Source organism: Notolepis coatsorum (assembly GCF_963971535.1).
Source record: "Notolepis coatsorum genome assembly, chromosome: 7".
NCBI classification, from domain to species: Eukaryota; Metazoa; Chordata; class Actinopteri; order Aulopiformes; family Paralepididae; genus Notolepis; species Notolepis coatsorum.
The window spans coordinates 131,941,597-131,957,958 of record NC_140171.1 but is presented as its reverse complement, the minus strand read 5'-3'; the positions used below and the strand labels follow the sequence as shown (position 1 = coordinate 131,957,958).

The 16,362-nt window shown below is 41.5% G+C and overlaps 1 protein-coding gene across 1 annotated transcript; it reads right to left on the bottom strand.

Annotated features, from left to right (window-relative positions):
* Positions 1-8,797: 8,797 nt before the first annotated feature.
* rasd4 (rasd family member 4) lies at positions 8,798-9,427 on the bottom strand (the record flags this gene model as incomplete). The annotated part of the gene is made up of 1 exon (XM_084319005.1): positions 8,798-9,427. One exon carries the CDS (start codon positions 9,425-9,427, stop codon positions 8,798-8,800), a length of 630 nt encoding a protein of 209 aa, XP_084175131.1.
* Positions 9,428-16,362: the final 6,935 nt, after the last annotated feature.

Genomic DNA, 16,362 nt, shown 5'->3' with positions numbered 1-16,362 from the left:
GTAGTGTGGTAGTGAAAGGTTAACCTTCTGTAGTGGTAGTGAAAGGGTAACCTTCTGTAGTGTGGTAGTGACAGGTTAACCTTCTGTAGTGTGGTAGTGAAAGGGTTAACCGTCTGTAGTGTGGTAGTGAAAGGTTAACCTGTAGTGTGGTAGTGAAAGGTTAACCTTCTGTAGTGTGGTAGTGAAAGGTTATCCTTCTGTAGTGTGGTAGTGACAGGTTATCCTTCTGTAGTGGTAGTGAAAGGTTAACCTTCTGTAGTGTGGTAGTGAAAGGTTAACCTTCTGTAGTGGTAGTGAAAGGTTAACCTTCTGTAGTGTGGTAGTGAAAGGTTAACCTTCTGTAGTGTGGTAGTGAAAGGTTAACCTTCTGTAGTGTGGTAGTGAAAGGTTAATCTTCTGTAGTGTGGTAGTGACAGGTTATCCTTCTGTAGTGTGGTAGTGAAAGGTTAATCTTCTGTAGTGTGGTAGTGACAGGTTAACCTTCTGTAGTGGTAGTGAAAGGTTAATCTTCTGTAGTGTGGTAGTGACAGGTTATCCTTCTGTAGTGTGGTAGTGAAAGGTTAATCTTCTGTAGTGTGGTAGTGACAGGTTATCCTTCTGTAGTGTGGTAGTGAAAGGGTTAAGTGTTTCTCTCCCATCGTGCCCAGTTAAGGTTGTGTTAGTGAAGTGCTCTGTCCTCTATAGGTCGAAACAAGAGGAAGAGTTTGTTTTACGCCCTTTGATGTAGCCCAGGGGTGGCCAACCAGTCAGAGACTAAGAGCCACAAAAATTACTGTGGTACCACAAAGAGCCACACCATATACCAGCGTTTCTCAACTTTTTTTTCAGTCACGGCACCCTTCATGTGTTTATAGGTCTCACCCTCTGGCCTCTGAAGTTGCTAATGTCTTTTTTATTTGGGCCTCACAGGGTTAAAAGTACCCTGTGAGACCCACGGTTGCAAAATTACAAAATCACTTTTAGCCATTTAAAAAAAGAATGTATAGTCAATTGGTCCTGTTGTTCAGCCTCACAATGCTATTTGATAGTAAATGTGTTTATATGTCCCACCCTCTGGCCTCTGAAGTTGCTAATGTCTTTTTAATTTGGGCCTCACAGGGTTAACCTCTTAAGCCCGAGATATACAGTAAAAGTGTATATTTTCAGCATTACGTTTGTTTACCAATTATTTTAACTGTTATTAGTGAAATATAAGATTATAGAAATCTCAGGGCATTGAGTCGGAAACCGGCGCATATTGACAGGAGGAAGTGGCACATCCAAAAGTGAGTGTAGTCTTTTGAAGGAAGAGACTCAGGGCTTTCAAATTTCGAAAAACTACCCTTGAGCTGTACTGTACTGTACCCATTCTGCAATCTGTTAATAAACTTTTCAATCAATCAATCAATCAATCAAACCCAGCTCACACCAGCCCCTGTCAATCATCTGACTTCTGGATTTACTTTTTTATTTCTCTTATTTTTTGGAATGATCTCCCACAAACCTGAACATTATTGCCATAAAACAGAACGCAGTTAGTTTCTCTACCTTTCTGTGAACGTCTTGCAAAAAACGGTGTTGCAATATGATGAAAAATGGTGGAGAAATTTACATTATAAAAAAGATGGCAGAATTCAGTACTGTATCTACAAAACCTTCCGTTTAATCATCTTCCCTTTATTCATTTGCTTAGATTTTCAGGTCTGGTACATTTTAGCATGGTGTTATTCACAATCAAAGATAAAAAAAAAATTAAATAGAATTTATATTCTCCTTTGGTTCATTACAATTTACTCAAGCCTAGTAACAGACACACTATTTCTGACACTGATCCATATATGTCCCTAGATTCAGATACCAAGAACATGCAAATGGACCATTTAAAATAAAAATTGTAAATGTTTATTCTACGTCCTTATGGAATGAGTGACAAGAAAAAGAAAAAGTAAAAAAAACATTTATTTATTTTAATTTTGTAATGGATGGAAGAGCCGCACATTGACGGGCAAAGAGCCGCATGCGGCTCACGAGCCACGGGTTGGCCACCCCTGATGTAGCCTATACGACTTCACACCAATACACACTTAGATAAGATAAGATACTTTATTCATCCCCTTGGGGAAATTCAGGTATCCGGTAGCTCAGTGCAGTTGACAAGACAATAAAAAGCGATAAAAAGGACAACCAATACAACAAACAAACAGAAAGTCGGCGCTGAAGTTTAAAAAGTTCCCAATGAATAAATGAATAAATAGTGAGCACTATTATTACTATTACTATTCGGACTGTAAATGTCCTAACCCAACCCCCTCCAATGTACCGTAAATGGCCAAGTATGGTTTTGTCAATATTCCAATGTAAAGTTTTGCTTGTACAATTGTACAGTGTCCCCCACCCACCCACCCCTCGTACCCAACCCCTCCCCCCCCCACCCAACCACCTCCAATGTACAGCCCCACCGACTCAACCACACCCCACCTACCCAACCTCCTCCAATGTACAGTTTCTACGTCAAATGTATATACTCTCTTTTCTGGACTCTATTTGTATCACAAACAGTACTGTATTTGCAAATCTGGTATGTCATAAATGTATAGATGTAGCAGTACTGTCTATCTGTATGTCGTGTATGTCATATATGTTATGATGAATTGAAAATGGGGGACCCTGATGTAAACAAGACGAAAGTCTTTCTCTGGTCTGCATCCCCTTAACAATTGTATGTATTGAACTGTACTGTACCCATTCTGCAATCTGTTAATAACGTTTTCAATCAATCAATCAATCAATCAATCAATCAATCAATCAATCAATCAATCAATCAATTGCAGTGTAAAAAAAATTATATTGCAATTGTCCAATGGGGGAGGGCAGCATGCAGCCCAGGCCATGAGAGAGAGAGAGTTACACATAGATTTTTTTACAAAGATGGAAAATATGTCTGTCGGGGCAGATTGTCAAAGTACATTTTATATTTTGAGTACTGTATCAGTATATATTAGTGCTGTCAAAATGAATGCTTTAACTCTGGAGATTAATTTAAATTGATTAAAGCATTAAAATAAATGAATCTAGATTAATCTATGGAGTGAAAACTCTTCAATTGTAGCGCCGTGGATATAAGAAAGAGGTCTAGCTGAGTCATTGTTGATGGTTTTGTTGAACATTTGTATTTCACAGGAGAGAAACTGTATTCAAAGAAAGCTATTAAAATAGTCTTTGAATCTAAATATACTTTCTTTGTGTTGATTTTACATTAATTCCATGATTTTACTCAAGTAAATATCTGTTACAAGCTTCGGTCTTAAGTAGAAAAATTCGATTTTTAATCTAGATTAATTACAGAAAATTGTGAGATTAATTAGTTAATTTATTTTAATCTATTGACAGCACTAATATATATATATACACAGGTGCATCTCAATAAATTAGAATATTGAGGAAATATATGGGTTGCCTCCATGCCACGCCGCATTGTAGGAGCCATGCAAAAGGAACCCCGACCAAGTATTGAGTGCATATACTTTTCAGTAGACATTTCTGTAATATATATATATTTTTTTCTTTTTCTTATTGATCTTAAGTAATATTCACATTTTCTCAGATACTGAATTTTGGGTTTTCATTAGCTGTAAGCCATAATCATCAACATTGAAAGAAGAATATTTCACTCTTGTGTGCAATGAATCTATATATATGATTTTCACTTTCTGAATTGAATTACTGAAATAAATAAACTTCCTTGATATTTGAATTCATTGAGATGCACCTGTATATAAAATAAGTCTTATCTGGGTATAAAAGCTTGTCTGAACATATTGTGTCCACAATGCTAATGGAGTTGCTTCAGGCTGCGTGCATCTTGAGGACGTCACCTTAGCGCCCATGATAGTGTGCAGTAATAGTCACTGTTGGCCACTGTGTTACGTTATGTATTGATGTACATACCGGTAACGTTCCTAACAACAAAGGGTGTGTGTGCTTGTTACACACAGGGACAGACGGGGCAGAGGTTAGGGGACATCTTCTCTGATAGTAGAAACAAATTTGACAGAATTGCACTGAACGTATTGAATCATCCTCATAATGTGTTTGCTTTAGCATGAATGTTGTGAACATACTACATTTATATTCATCTTTTTACATTTATAGACATGCATAAGGGGGCATCGTAACCTACTTAGGCCTATTAGTATTGCCTAGAAGACCTTTCTGTGTGTGTGTGGTCTTCAGATACTTTACCTAAAGGGCTACTTTCACACCCTGTTTATTTTTTATTTCTTTAATACTAGCAAAAACAATTTTCAACAAGCAGTAAATCAACTGATCAACTTTTCTACTTCCATGCCAGTGTTCTTTAAACACACACACACACACACACACACACACACACACACACACACACACACACACACACACACACACACACACACACACACACACACACACACACACACACACACACACACACACAGTTGCAGGTTTTTTATTGGACTACAACACCCCATGTTTAACTTCTCTATATCAATCCCTGACCTTCATCATGGCTCCTTGTGATAAAATGCATTGATACAGAGAAGATTAGCATGTGGTGTTATAGTCCATTAAAGAGAGACGTGGATTTTCATACATACCGGTACATACACACTTTAGCTACATAGATACTTTATCTACATTTCTATGGACCAATGACCCACCCTCTCACTCATGAAAGAAAAAGTTACAACTAGCCCCGGTTTCCCCTAATGTGAAAACCATAAGCAATCTTAAAAAGTGGTATGATCTCCTCAGCATAATACAGACATAACCTCGTTCCCAGTTTTATCTCCTCCGTGAGATAAAGACTGGTAAAGCACTATGGCCGAAAGTGTGTATGGGGTAGAATTTTCGGTGTATGTACTTCCCCTGGAAGCTGCCTCTGAACGGACCAAACTTTTCCCGAATCCTGTCGGCAAACAAGCTAGAACAGGGGTGGCCAACCCGCGGCTCGCGAGCCGCATGCGGCTCTTTGCCCGTCAATGTGCGGCTCTTCCATCCATAAAAAAAAAATAAATTTTTTTTATTTTTTTTTTTTACTTTTTATTTTTTTTACTTTTTTTTTTTTTATGTCACTCATTCCATAAGGACGTAGAATAAACATTTACAATTTTTTTTAAATGGTCCATTTGCATGTTCTTGGTATCTGAATCTAGGGACATATATGGATCAGTGTCAGAAATAGTGTGTCTGTTACTAGGCTTGAGTAAATTGTAATGAACCAAAGGAGAATATCAATTCTATTTAAAAAAAAAATTATCTTTGACTGTAAATAACACCATGCTAAAATTGACCAGACCTGAAAAATCTAAGCAAATGAATAAAGGGAAGATGATTAAACAGAAGGTTTTGTAGATACAGTACTGAATTCTGCCATCTTTTTTATAATGTAAATTTCTCCACCATTCTTCATCATATTGCAACACCGTTTTTTGCAAGACGTTCACAGAAAGGTAGAGAAACTAACTGCGTTCTGTTTTATGGCAATAACGTTCAGGTTTGTGGGAGATAATCCCAAAAAATAAGAGAAATTAAAAAGTAAATCCAGAAGTCAGATGATTGACAGGGGCTGGTGTGAGCTGGGTAGGGTAGTTTTTCGAAATTTGAAAGCCCTGAGTCTCTTCCTTCAAAAGACTACACTCACTTTTGGCTGTGCCACTTCCTCCTGTCAATATGCGCCGGTTTCCGACTCAATGCCCTGAGATTTCTATAATCTTATATTTCACTAATAACAGTTAAAATAATTGGTAAACAAACATAATGCTGAAAATATACACTTTTACTGTATATCTCGGGCTTAAGAGGTTAACCCTGTGAGGCCCAAATTAAAAAGAAATTAGCAACTTCAGAGGCCAGAGGGTGGGACATATAAACACATTTACTATCAAATAGCATTGTGAGGCTGAACAACAGGACCAATTGACTATACATGTGCTTAAAGGGGAACTATCTTATAAATGGCTTTTTTCAGTGTTTACCATTGTTTCTTAGCTATGTGGACTTATATTAATAGGATATATGTCTCTAATTCTCATATTGGCGAATTCTTCCAAATCTCCTCTCACAATATTCACCCTCACTGAACTGAGTCATCTGAAAATGTGCATATCTGTGATGTCAGAGATTTCTCAGCTGCATAATAATGTGGCAGTTGATGTGGCAGTTGGCACCAGGCCACACAGTGGTTGGAGCCCAGCCTCAAAACGGCTTAAGATCTTGAGGTAGAAAAATGCGGTTTTTAGTACTTGATTAGAAATACAAAACAATGCATTTTTTTTGAAAAAAAACCTAGGTGTTCCATAGACTCACAGGAATTGTGTAAAAGTGCCCAAATAGTGAAAGAAATAGTAAAATAGTTCCCCTTTAACATTTTTTAAAGAAACATTATTTTTTTAAATGGCTAAAAGTGATTTTGTAATTTTGCAACCGTGGGTCTCACAGGGTACTTTTAACCCTGTGAGGCCCAAATAAAAAAGACATTAGCAACTTCAGAGGCCAGAGGGTGAGACCTATAAACACATGAAGGGTGCCGTGACTGAAAAAAAAGGTTGAGAAACGCTGGTATATGGTGTGGCTCTTTGTGGTATCACAGTCATTTTTTTGTGGCTCTTAGTCTCTGACTGGTTGGCCACCCCTGAGCTAGAACGTCCCGGTCATGTAGTAAATTCTTAAGGCAAAGCCGTTGCAGTGGCTTAAATGAGGAAATATTGTGCACTTCACACGTTTCTATAATTGTTTTGTCGAAACCGGAAAGCCTGTAGTCGGTACTTCCTGTACTTCCGTTTTCACACTTTAGGAGGCATAGCTTTACCAGCCTAATACAGACAGGTACAACCTGTGTGAGAGAAGATGTAGTGTGGATATTTCTCCAGTAGAGGGTGACATTTATCTGAATATATGAGACATGGTATCAAGAAACTTTAGACTTCACACTTGCATTTATTTCAGTTGACTTAACTGCCTACATTTCATTTAATGATCATTTAGCAGATACTAGATGGCCTACTAATATATAATGTTAAGAGAAAAGTGTACAGGAAGATTTTTTTTAAATTTTTTTATTTTACCTTTATTTTACCAGGTAGTCACTTGAGATCAAAGATCTCTTTTTCGAGCAAGACCTGGCCAAAATGGCAGCAAAAACAAAAAACAAACATACAAAAATACACAAAACACAGACAAAGACATAAAAGGCAAAGTGGGGCAAGGGGATACATTTGAGCTGCAGCAAATCAGATTGAATGGGATTTTGGGACATTTTCATTATCACGTGTACCATGTACCTACTAGATACTCTACTGTAGGTGAGCAAACATTATATATTACCAGAGACTCAGGTGAGTAGCTACATACACTCGTATGTATATCCTCAACCATACCATTGGCTAACATGACATATCTCTTATTCAAATCTGCAATGTTCTAACATCCCTTAACCTCTTATGTTGCACAGCCTGCCGGCAATTAATTTAATGAAGTCTGACTGTTATATTAAGTGAGTTGATTTATCATGTGTCATGGAGAAATGAATGCACTTTTAATTATCATTTTTTATTTGTATTTATATCTGTAAACTTTGTTAACAATGTATTTGTTAAACAACAGGCATAGACAAATGGTTAACATATTGAAGTTAGCTGCTGTATCAGCAAATGTAAAATGTGGCTCATGATTTAACTATGCATGCACCAGTTTCTACCTCTAAGTCATAGTTATTAATTGATTTAACTATGCAGCACCAGTTTCTACCTATAAGTCATAGTTATTAATTGATTTAACTATGCAGACACTGTTTTAACTCTATGTTATTGTTATGAATTGATTTAACTATGCAGCAACAGTTTTAACTCTAGTTTATATTTATGAATTGTTTTTAACTATGCAGCAACAGTTTTAACTCTAGTTTATATTTATGAATTGATTTAACTATGCAGCAACAGTTTTAACTCTAGTTTATATTTATGAATTGTCTTTAACTATGCAGCAACAGTTTTAACTCTCCCTTTCAGGCACACCATCCTGTCTGCCACATACACTTTGAAATGGACAACAGGAGATATCAGCTTTTTGTGTTTCTAGTTTTTTTTATTAAGCATTTAGATCAACATTCCATTTATATGTGTAAAATGAACAACATGAAAAACATCTAACACCATGAGAATAACCCATACAAATTTCAAATATAAAAAAAAACAGGTTCATGTTTCATTTTAAGATGAAAGGTGCTTGTGCACTATAGCCTATACATTTGCATTGCATTGATTACATACATTGAATAGAAAATAAATGTAAACATAATGATCTGCTACAGGTGAATATCCAAATGAGAACATGTTTACAAAGAAAAAACGTGTGCACAAACCACTCTAAACACTATATATTTGCAACAGTCCAAACGCCTTATTGTAGGTGAACATTAAATGCAGATACAAAACCTATACATTGATCTAAACACCAGCATCATGTCACCAAATAAGCAGCAACAACGTCACATTGAATTAAGTGGGTAATAAACGCCTCTTCCCTCCTCCCTCTTCAGTCACTCCACTGAATCAAATGCATCCAGAAGGTATAAAATCTTAATACCATCCTCTCTCCCTCTCAGTTCTCGCAACATCTCCATCCGCACCATCGAGAGCAGAATCCTAGAAGTGTTCGGGTCAGAATCAGTTCTCTCTGCCTTCCCCCCTCTCTCCACCTCTGTCCACTTCTTTTTTCCTCTTTTGCACCTTGCCCTCGTATGTCACATGATGACGCCGCGCCTCATCCGCCATCTGCCCCGTTATGACACGACACAGCTGTTGGTCTTGTTCAAGGGCGGCTTGAACCCGATGTCTTTGGGGAAGGTCTCTCTGCGCCGGCGCAGGGCGGGGCTGAGGCGACTGGGCAGGTTGGCCTGCTGCAGGAGCTCCCGGAACACCTCCACCACGTTGGAGTTCTCCTTGGCCGAGGCCTCCAGGTAGCTGTTGTTCCAGTCCAGCTCCACGGTGGACAGGACGTCCTCGCTGGCCACCCGCCGCTCGTCCCCCCGCCGGTCCATCTTGTTCCCCACCACCACGATCGGCGTGTACTTGTCCTCCTTGACCTCCAGGATCTCGTCCCGGAGGGTCTTGACCGCCTCCAGGGACTCGGGGTCGTCCACGGCGTAGACCAGGGCGAACGCGTCGCTGTTCTGGATGGAGAGCTTGCGCATCGCCGGGAAGGAGTAGCTGCCGCTGGTGTCCAGGATCTCGACCATCACCTTGACGCCGCCGATGTCGTACTCCTTGCTGTGCATCTCCTCCACGGTGCGCCGGTGTTTGGGCTCGAAAGTGTCCTGGAGGAAGCGGCGAATGAGGGCCGTCTTGCCCACCCCGGCCGCGCCCAGGAACACCAGGCGTACCTGGGTCTTCTCTTTCACCTCCAGAGACATGCTGCTTTGGCTTTGGTTAGAGCAGATGCTGCAGAGCAGAGATACTGATAATCTGTCAAAGCACCTGTATCCTCTCTAACTTCCTCCTCTGGTTACAGGGCTGTTGCGTGAGAATCTTCACTCAGCACTTTACTGTGAATCTCTTAGGGGCGGTATATTTCTCCACTTCTCTTCTTCTTTACACGCTAGTGGATTCAGACAGGTAGAAGGGTTTCTGACAAAGCTCCTCAAGGTTGACTAGTATGTGTGTCTGTCTCCGTGGTTCCATGCACTGCCTTATATGCCTGCTCTTGGTGGCAGGGATGCTCTCTTCTGCATGCAGCCAATCAGCACACAGCAGCTTGTTGAAATGCACTATTCAGGCAGCCAATGATGGCACTGCATGCAAATCAAGAGTATGGGACCAGTCGTGGAGGAGAATAACAAGACGGACTGATGCACGTCTGAGGGAAAGCGGTTCTAGTCATGTGCCTTTCATCATTATTCCTATAGTTTCATCTCGGGGAGCAAGAGAGAAATAATCAATCAAAAACAGAAGGGGAAGTGTGAAGTGAGTTCTCAGTACGACTGCCCAGTTTCAACGAAGGCTCCCAGTTGACAGCTGAAATACATCAGCATGTCTGTGGCCAGTATGTAACCCCCACACACAAAAAAACAACAACACAAAAACGAATTAAAGCCTGCTAAAATTAAGATTTCAGGCATTGCTTCATTGATGGAGTACCCACTTCTAACATAACATCAGAAAAATAATATCAGAAATTCTCTACGAATAGGGCCAATTCTGTACAGATTTACTTCCACACAGTACTGGAAAACTGAGTAAAATTTACTCTGCGAAATGTACTGTGTTGCAGCAGGGAACTGAGTGCATCTGCACTGCTTTGGTTGTGATACTATGTTGTTGTTGTTGTTATTTACAACAGCAGCTAATAGCTACAATCAAATCCAGCCGCCCTGTGTTCATGATTGATTGCTTGATACAGTTTATTTTGATTGGACTGCCTCACCCCTTAACAAAACCATCTGTCATACATGATTGCGTAGCAAGCTGGAGCACCTCATCGCATTGGCATTCTGCAAGAACATGCACATTGTAATTAAGACGCCATTGGTGAAAGTAATTCAAAGAAGCCCACCTGGTGCATAATAAATAATGTACTGGATTCATATTTCCACTGATAAAGCATGACATGTATATAAGGATACCCCATGCGAGTTAATGGAGAATTAGCATTTTGTAATTTTCCAATCGCCTTCCTGGCGATGAAGGACACATCTCCATGATAAGCTGTGTGTGTGTGTGTGTGTGTGTGTGTGTGTGTGTGTGTGTGTGTGTGTGTGTGTGTGTGTGTGTGTGTGTGTGTGTGTGTGTGTGTGTGTGTGTGTGTGTGTGTGTGTGTGTGTGTGTGTGTGTGTGTGTGTGTGTGTGTGTGTGTGTGTGTGTGTGTGTGTGTGTGTGTGTGTGTGTGTGTGTGTGTGTGTGTGTGTGTGTGCGTGCGTGCGTGCGTGCGTGCGTGTGTGTGTGTCCGTGCGTGCGTGCGTATCAGAAAAGCACTTGAGACAACTCTTAGCTTAATTATGCTGCTCATATTTCTGAATTCACTGAATGCACAATGTGAGCCAGATGGAGACTAATTACTGTACACTCGGCTCTTACTGCACAGTGGGCCATATACTGTATAGTGTGTACAGTAAAGTATATGGGATGATGCTCAGTCTCGTTATGCATTTCATTATTAGAGATTTTTTTTGTAGAAGGTCCAGCGTATGCAGTGACATGAACACCAATATCAGTTGTAAATTGTATCTGATGAGCGCGACAATCATTGATAACAATACCAGGGCCAATACCAATATTTAGCGTCACTGACTATACAGGCTGCGATGGTGGGTGCAGCAATACGGCCATTTAACCTATGCGTTTGCCGCTATTGGCCATAGTCTTACTATAGAGTTCCTCTAATCATGATCAATATGTGGATCACGTGCAACGCCTCAGGAAAATCCATGTGATTTTCTTTACATTGTGTTCACTCTGCATGCAAATTAATGCAAATTAAGTCATTGGAAAAAAAAGCTGATGTATTTCACAGTTTTTCACGCACGTGTGCAGATCAATTGGATTACTTGCAGACGTACACTGTGTGACTGTGATTCACCCTCGGCACTACATTTCATCTGTCCCAGTTAGATATGATCCAGCGCCTGCACCTGTTTTTGCCCGAACCGTGCCTGTCTCTTCCATTTCACATTTTGCAAAGGAGTCTAATCCCTGTCTCCTCCTAAAGTTCCCTCGAGACCGACGCTGCCTCACCCCCTGTCCCTGTCCCCCGCTCTGTCCCCCGCTCTGTCCCTGTCCCCCGCTCTGTCCCTGTCCCCCGCTCTGTCCCTGTCCCCGGCTCTGTCCCCGTCTCTGTCCCTGTCTCTGTCCCCCGCTCTGTGCCCCGCTCTGTCTCTGTCCCCCGCTCTGTCCCCGGCTCTGTCCCCCGCTCTCTCCCTGTCCCTGGCTCTGTCCCTGTCCCCCGCTCTGTCCCTGTCCCCGGCTCTGTCCCTGTCCCCCGCTCTGTCCCCGGCTCTGTCCCCCGCTCTCTCCCTGTCCCTGGCTCTGTCCCTGTCCCCCGCTCTGTCCCTGTCCCCGGCTCTGTCCCTGTCCCCCGCTCTGTCCCCGTCTCTGTCCCTGTCCCTGTCCCCCGCTCTGTGCCCCGCTCTGTCCCCGTCTCTGTCCCTGTCTCTGTCCCCCGCTCTGTCTCTGTCCCCCGCTCTGTCCCTGTCCCCCGCTCTGTGCCCCGCTCTGTCTCTGTCCCCCGCTCTGTCCCCCGCTCTGTCCCTGTCCCCCGCTCTGTCCCTGTCCCCCGCTCTGTGCCCCGCTCTGTCTCTGTCCCCGGCTCTGTCCCCCGCTCTCTCCCTGTCCCTGGCTCTGTCCCTTTCCCCCGCTCTCTCCCTGTCCCTGGTTCTGTCCCTTTCCCCCGCTCTCTCCCTGTCCCCCGCTCTGTCCCTGTCCCCGGCTCATCAGGCTCGGTACCGGCATGGAGTCTTGGTGAGCACCAGGGGACATGGCTGTGTCTTCTTCCTCCTCACACACGCAAACATGCACATCTCCATCTCTGCTTTCCTTACACTGACACACAGTGGGGGACACCTTATAAATAGAGCCGTTGCTGTGATTTTTTTTTATCACAGCACAGGAATCCAGAGATTTACATTGTTCCACATGATACCCACGATGTTCTGGTTCTGTAATGCTCTGTCACTGGAGTTTGTGCAGATAACAAAGGGTGTTCCACAGGGTTTGATTTTAGGTCCAGTCCTTTTTACAATTTTTATAAATGATATTGTCTCCTCGTTGAAAGGTTGTCAGGCCCTGTGGATGACACAAGTGTGTATTGTATAGCGGACTCTCTTCAACTAGCCATGGAGAACCTTTATTTAGCCCCCTCCAAAAAGCTCTCAAACCGTCTAAATCCAAATACATCTAAATTCTTCTTGAAATCCCAAAACATAGACTATGGAAATCTGCATATATCTACTGTAAATGGTTCAAATATTGAAAGGGTCACAGATTACAAGTATCTCGGGGCGTCCGATGTTTAAGAGGTTTTTTCGGGAATCTTGTTAGCAAATTGCGACAAAAGATCGTTTTTTTGTGTGGAAACAAAGCCAGTTTCCCTTTGATCTGTTGAATCAACTTTCCTGGCCATTTTGGACTATGGGGATCGAATATACAGACACGCTGCCTCCACACTTAGGCCCGTAGACTCAGGCTGGAGTTACACCTAGGGTGTTTTCGTTTCGTTTTCAAGATGAGTTTAGCTTTCCAGGTCGCAACGTAGTGGCAGCCGAGTTAGACATTCGTTTTGCAACCTGAGCACTTTCGTTTTGCCTCCTGAGCACAGTGATGTAGTACAATGCCAAAGCAGTAGGTGGCAGTAGGTGGCGAACATGAAGGCAATTTTCAACCAATCAGAACTTGAATGTGCCAATACACTTCCTGCTAAAAAATATCAACAAGCCGCCATCTTTAAATGCCTCCGTGAGCTATTTAGCCAATGTACCACTTATTTTTCAGCAAAGAAAATGCAATAAACAAAACGGATACATTCACTGTGTGTTCTGCCTCTCATTTGTTGATGAAACAAAACTAACATCAACACAATTGACCACCAAGAGTGGAGTTTAGTCTCATCGGCGCCGATTTTGTTAGCTTACATGCTAACGCGATAGGAATATGCCATTATAACAGTACAGCATTGTGGCTAGCAGCTAACGTTAGCTCACGTTAGCCAGCCAGCACCAAACTGATGATATCAGGAGCTATCAGTAGCTAGATAACATTAGACAACGCCTCATGCATTAAACAAAGGTGAATAGATGACTGGGCCATTTTGTTTAATGCTTGTTAAGATTAAAAATGTATTAATACAAGATTTGTTTTTATCATAGATATAGATTTATAATAGATTCGTTTTATCATAGATTAAACCCTAACCATGGACACGGTCTCATCAGAAAATGTAAATAAAGTACTAATCAACCACAGGAAAAAAGGTACGTTATGTTATAGCCATAAGTCAAATATACAATATACTTTTTGTATCTGCAAAAGCAGACGCACAGAGCATTATTTTGCTTAAATAGCAGATAGTCAGGGCAGGCCTGTGGACACCACAAAGCCCGTCTGTAAGGGATGTGTTAAACCCATGCAATGGTCCCACAGCCATGTTGATTGTGGTCATGGGCAAGTGCTCTCACCACTAAACTAAACCACAAACCCACCCTGATACACACACAGCAATACTATGGTGATGGTTTGTTTTAATGTTTAACGGTTATGGTTCATATCTGAAGTTAGGGTTAGGCTTAAGGTTAGTTTAAGGTAACAGTGTGTTAGGGTTGGGGGCGAGGCTATTGTAAAAGTGTGTTTCAGTAGTCTTGAGGTAAAGCCACTTGCCTCCCATGCCAGCACCCTGTGATTTGTTCCTCAGCAGATGAGCGCTTCTGAACATGTTAACCCTTTCACTACCACACTACCAAAGGGTTAATCCTTTGACTGTGACAATACAGAAGGTTAACCCTTTCACTGCCACACGACAAAGGGTTAACCCTTTCACAACCACACTACATAAGGTTAACCCTTTCACTGCCGCAGGACAAGGTTAAACGTTAATATTTTTTTAATGTAATATATATACTTATTTGTAATTAACATTGTACATTTTCATAAATACGTCAATTATTACTTATGGCTATAACATAATGTACAATATGTACCTTTTTCCTGTGGTCGATTAATACTTTATTTACACATTTTAAGCAAGATCGGGCTGCCATGGAAGATGTCTGCTATTTATTCAAATCCTGGTACCGTGAAATGGCTTTGGCTCAGGAGATCTGCATATTTCTTTTGGGAAACGGTGTGAACCATGTCTGATGACAGCAGTGGATGCTCACAGTTCCCCTCTGTTTCACGGAGGTGTTCTTCTGCATTCGCTCAGGAGTCCTGAATGCTTGCCCACTCCACGTGTCACGGCCGTACGTCCCCGGCTCCTGCTCGCTGATTGCTAATGTGCTGTTGAATGCCTCCGCCTCCATTAAGGCGCTCTTTGAGTGGGTTCGGGTACATTTGTTCCAACCGGCACATGTTCCTTGTCCTTCCATCTCAACACAAACCCAACTGACTACTTATATTACAATATTATATTGTTCCACATTGATAATGTAATATGAATCATTTTTTAATAAATACCTAAAATCTTAATTTTACTTGTATTTTTATTATTAGGCTATTGTATATATTAGCTGTCAACTGGAAGCCTTCATCAGCATTAATTATTGCACCACCATCATCATAAACTCACAACCTTGTTCACAATCCTGCTATGGAGATACTGTATCTTTATCAGTTTTTGATAGATCTTACCATAGTGTAGCACATTATTGACATTAATCCTCTTCACATCCATGCAGGGGTGCAGTGAAAGATAGAGACACAGATACACTAAAGATATATCATGTACATTATCTACATAAATCGTGGGGGCGACAGTAGCTCGGGAGGTAGAGCAGTCGTCTGGTAATCTTGAGGTTCCCGGTTCGATTCCCGCTCCTCCCGGGCAGCATGTCGAAGTGTCCTTGACCTTGAGCAAGACACTTAAACCCCTAACTGCTCCCAATGAGCAGGTCGGCACCTTGCATGGTCGCCTCCGCTGTCGGTGTGTGAATGTGTGAGTGAACGGGTAAAATGTGAGGAACAAATTGTACATCCTTCATTTCACAACATGTCTCGTGTGTGTATGTGACGAATAAATCTCTTGAATCGAAAGCGCTTTGGATAAAAGCGCTATATATAAATGCGCTATATATAAATGCAGCCATTTATGGAAGCATTACACCCTATTCAAAGATAAAATATATGCAATATGCTCTCATTCCTAATCAATTAATATGTGTGAACATGAGCTCCTCTCTCCCACAGCCAGACACCAGGGAAGTAAGAATCAAACTTGTGATGTGATGTGATGTCATCAAGTATAAACTCTGGAGCTGCTTTCATTGAAAAAAAATTCTATATCAAATGAGTTTTATTCTATAGAAACAGAAAATGTACCTATCAAATCAAATTTATTTGTAAGGCCCGACAACACACGTTAACTCATTCAGCGCCAGTCACGATGATAGTCGAGTTAACTCGCCATCGCTTGAGCGTCAATCACGAGTATAGTCGGGTTTTAATCGTTATTTCTTTTATTAGCGATATCCATTCATTTTCATCCATCCAGCCTGATGTTATTGTTTGGAATGGGTCTGAGCTCGCAAAAGGGCAAATACTGCCGCTTACGCCTTCCAGCTGGTACTGCACTCCACTTTTATTTTCTGGGACGATCCAAGCCGTGCGGGCGTGGTTTAAATACTCAGGCGAGGAAACCTGTTTCAAC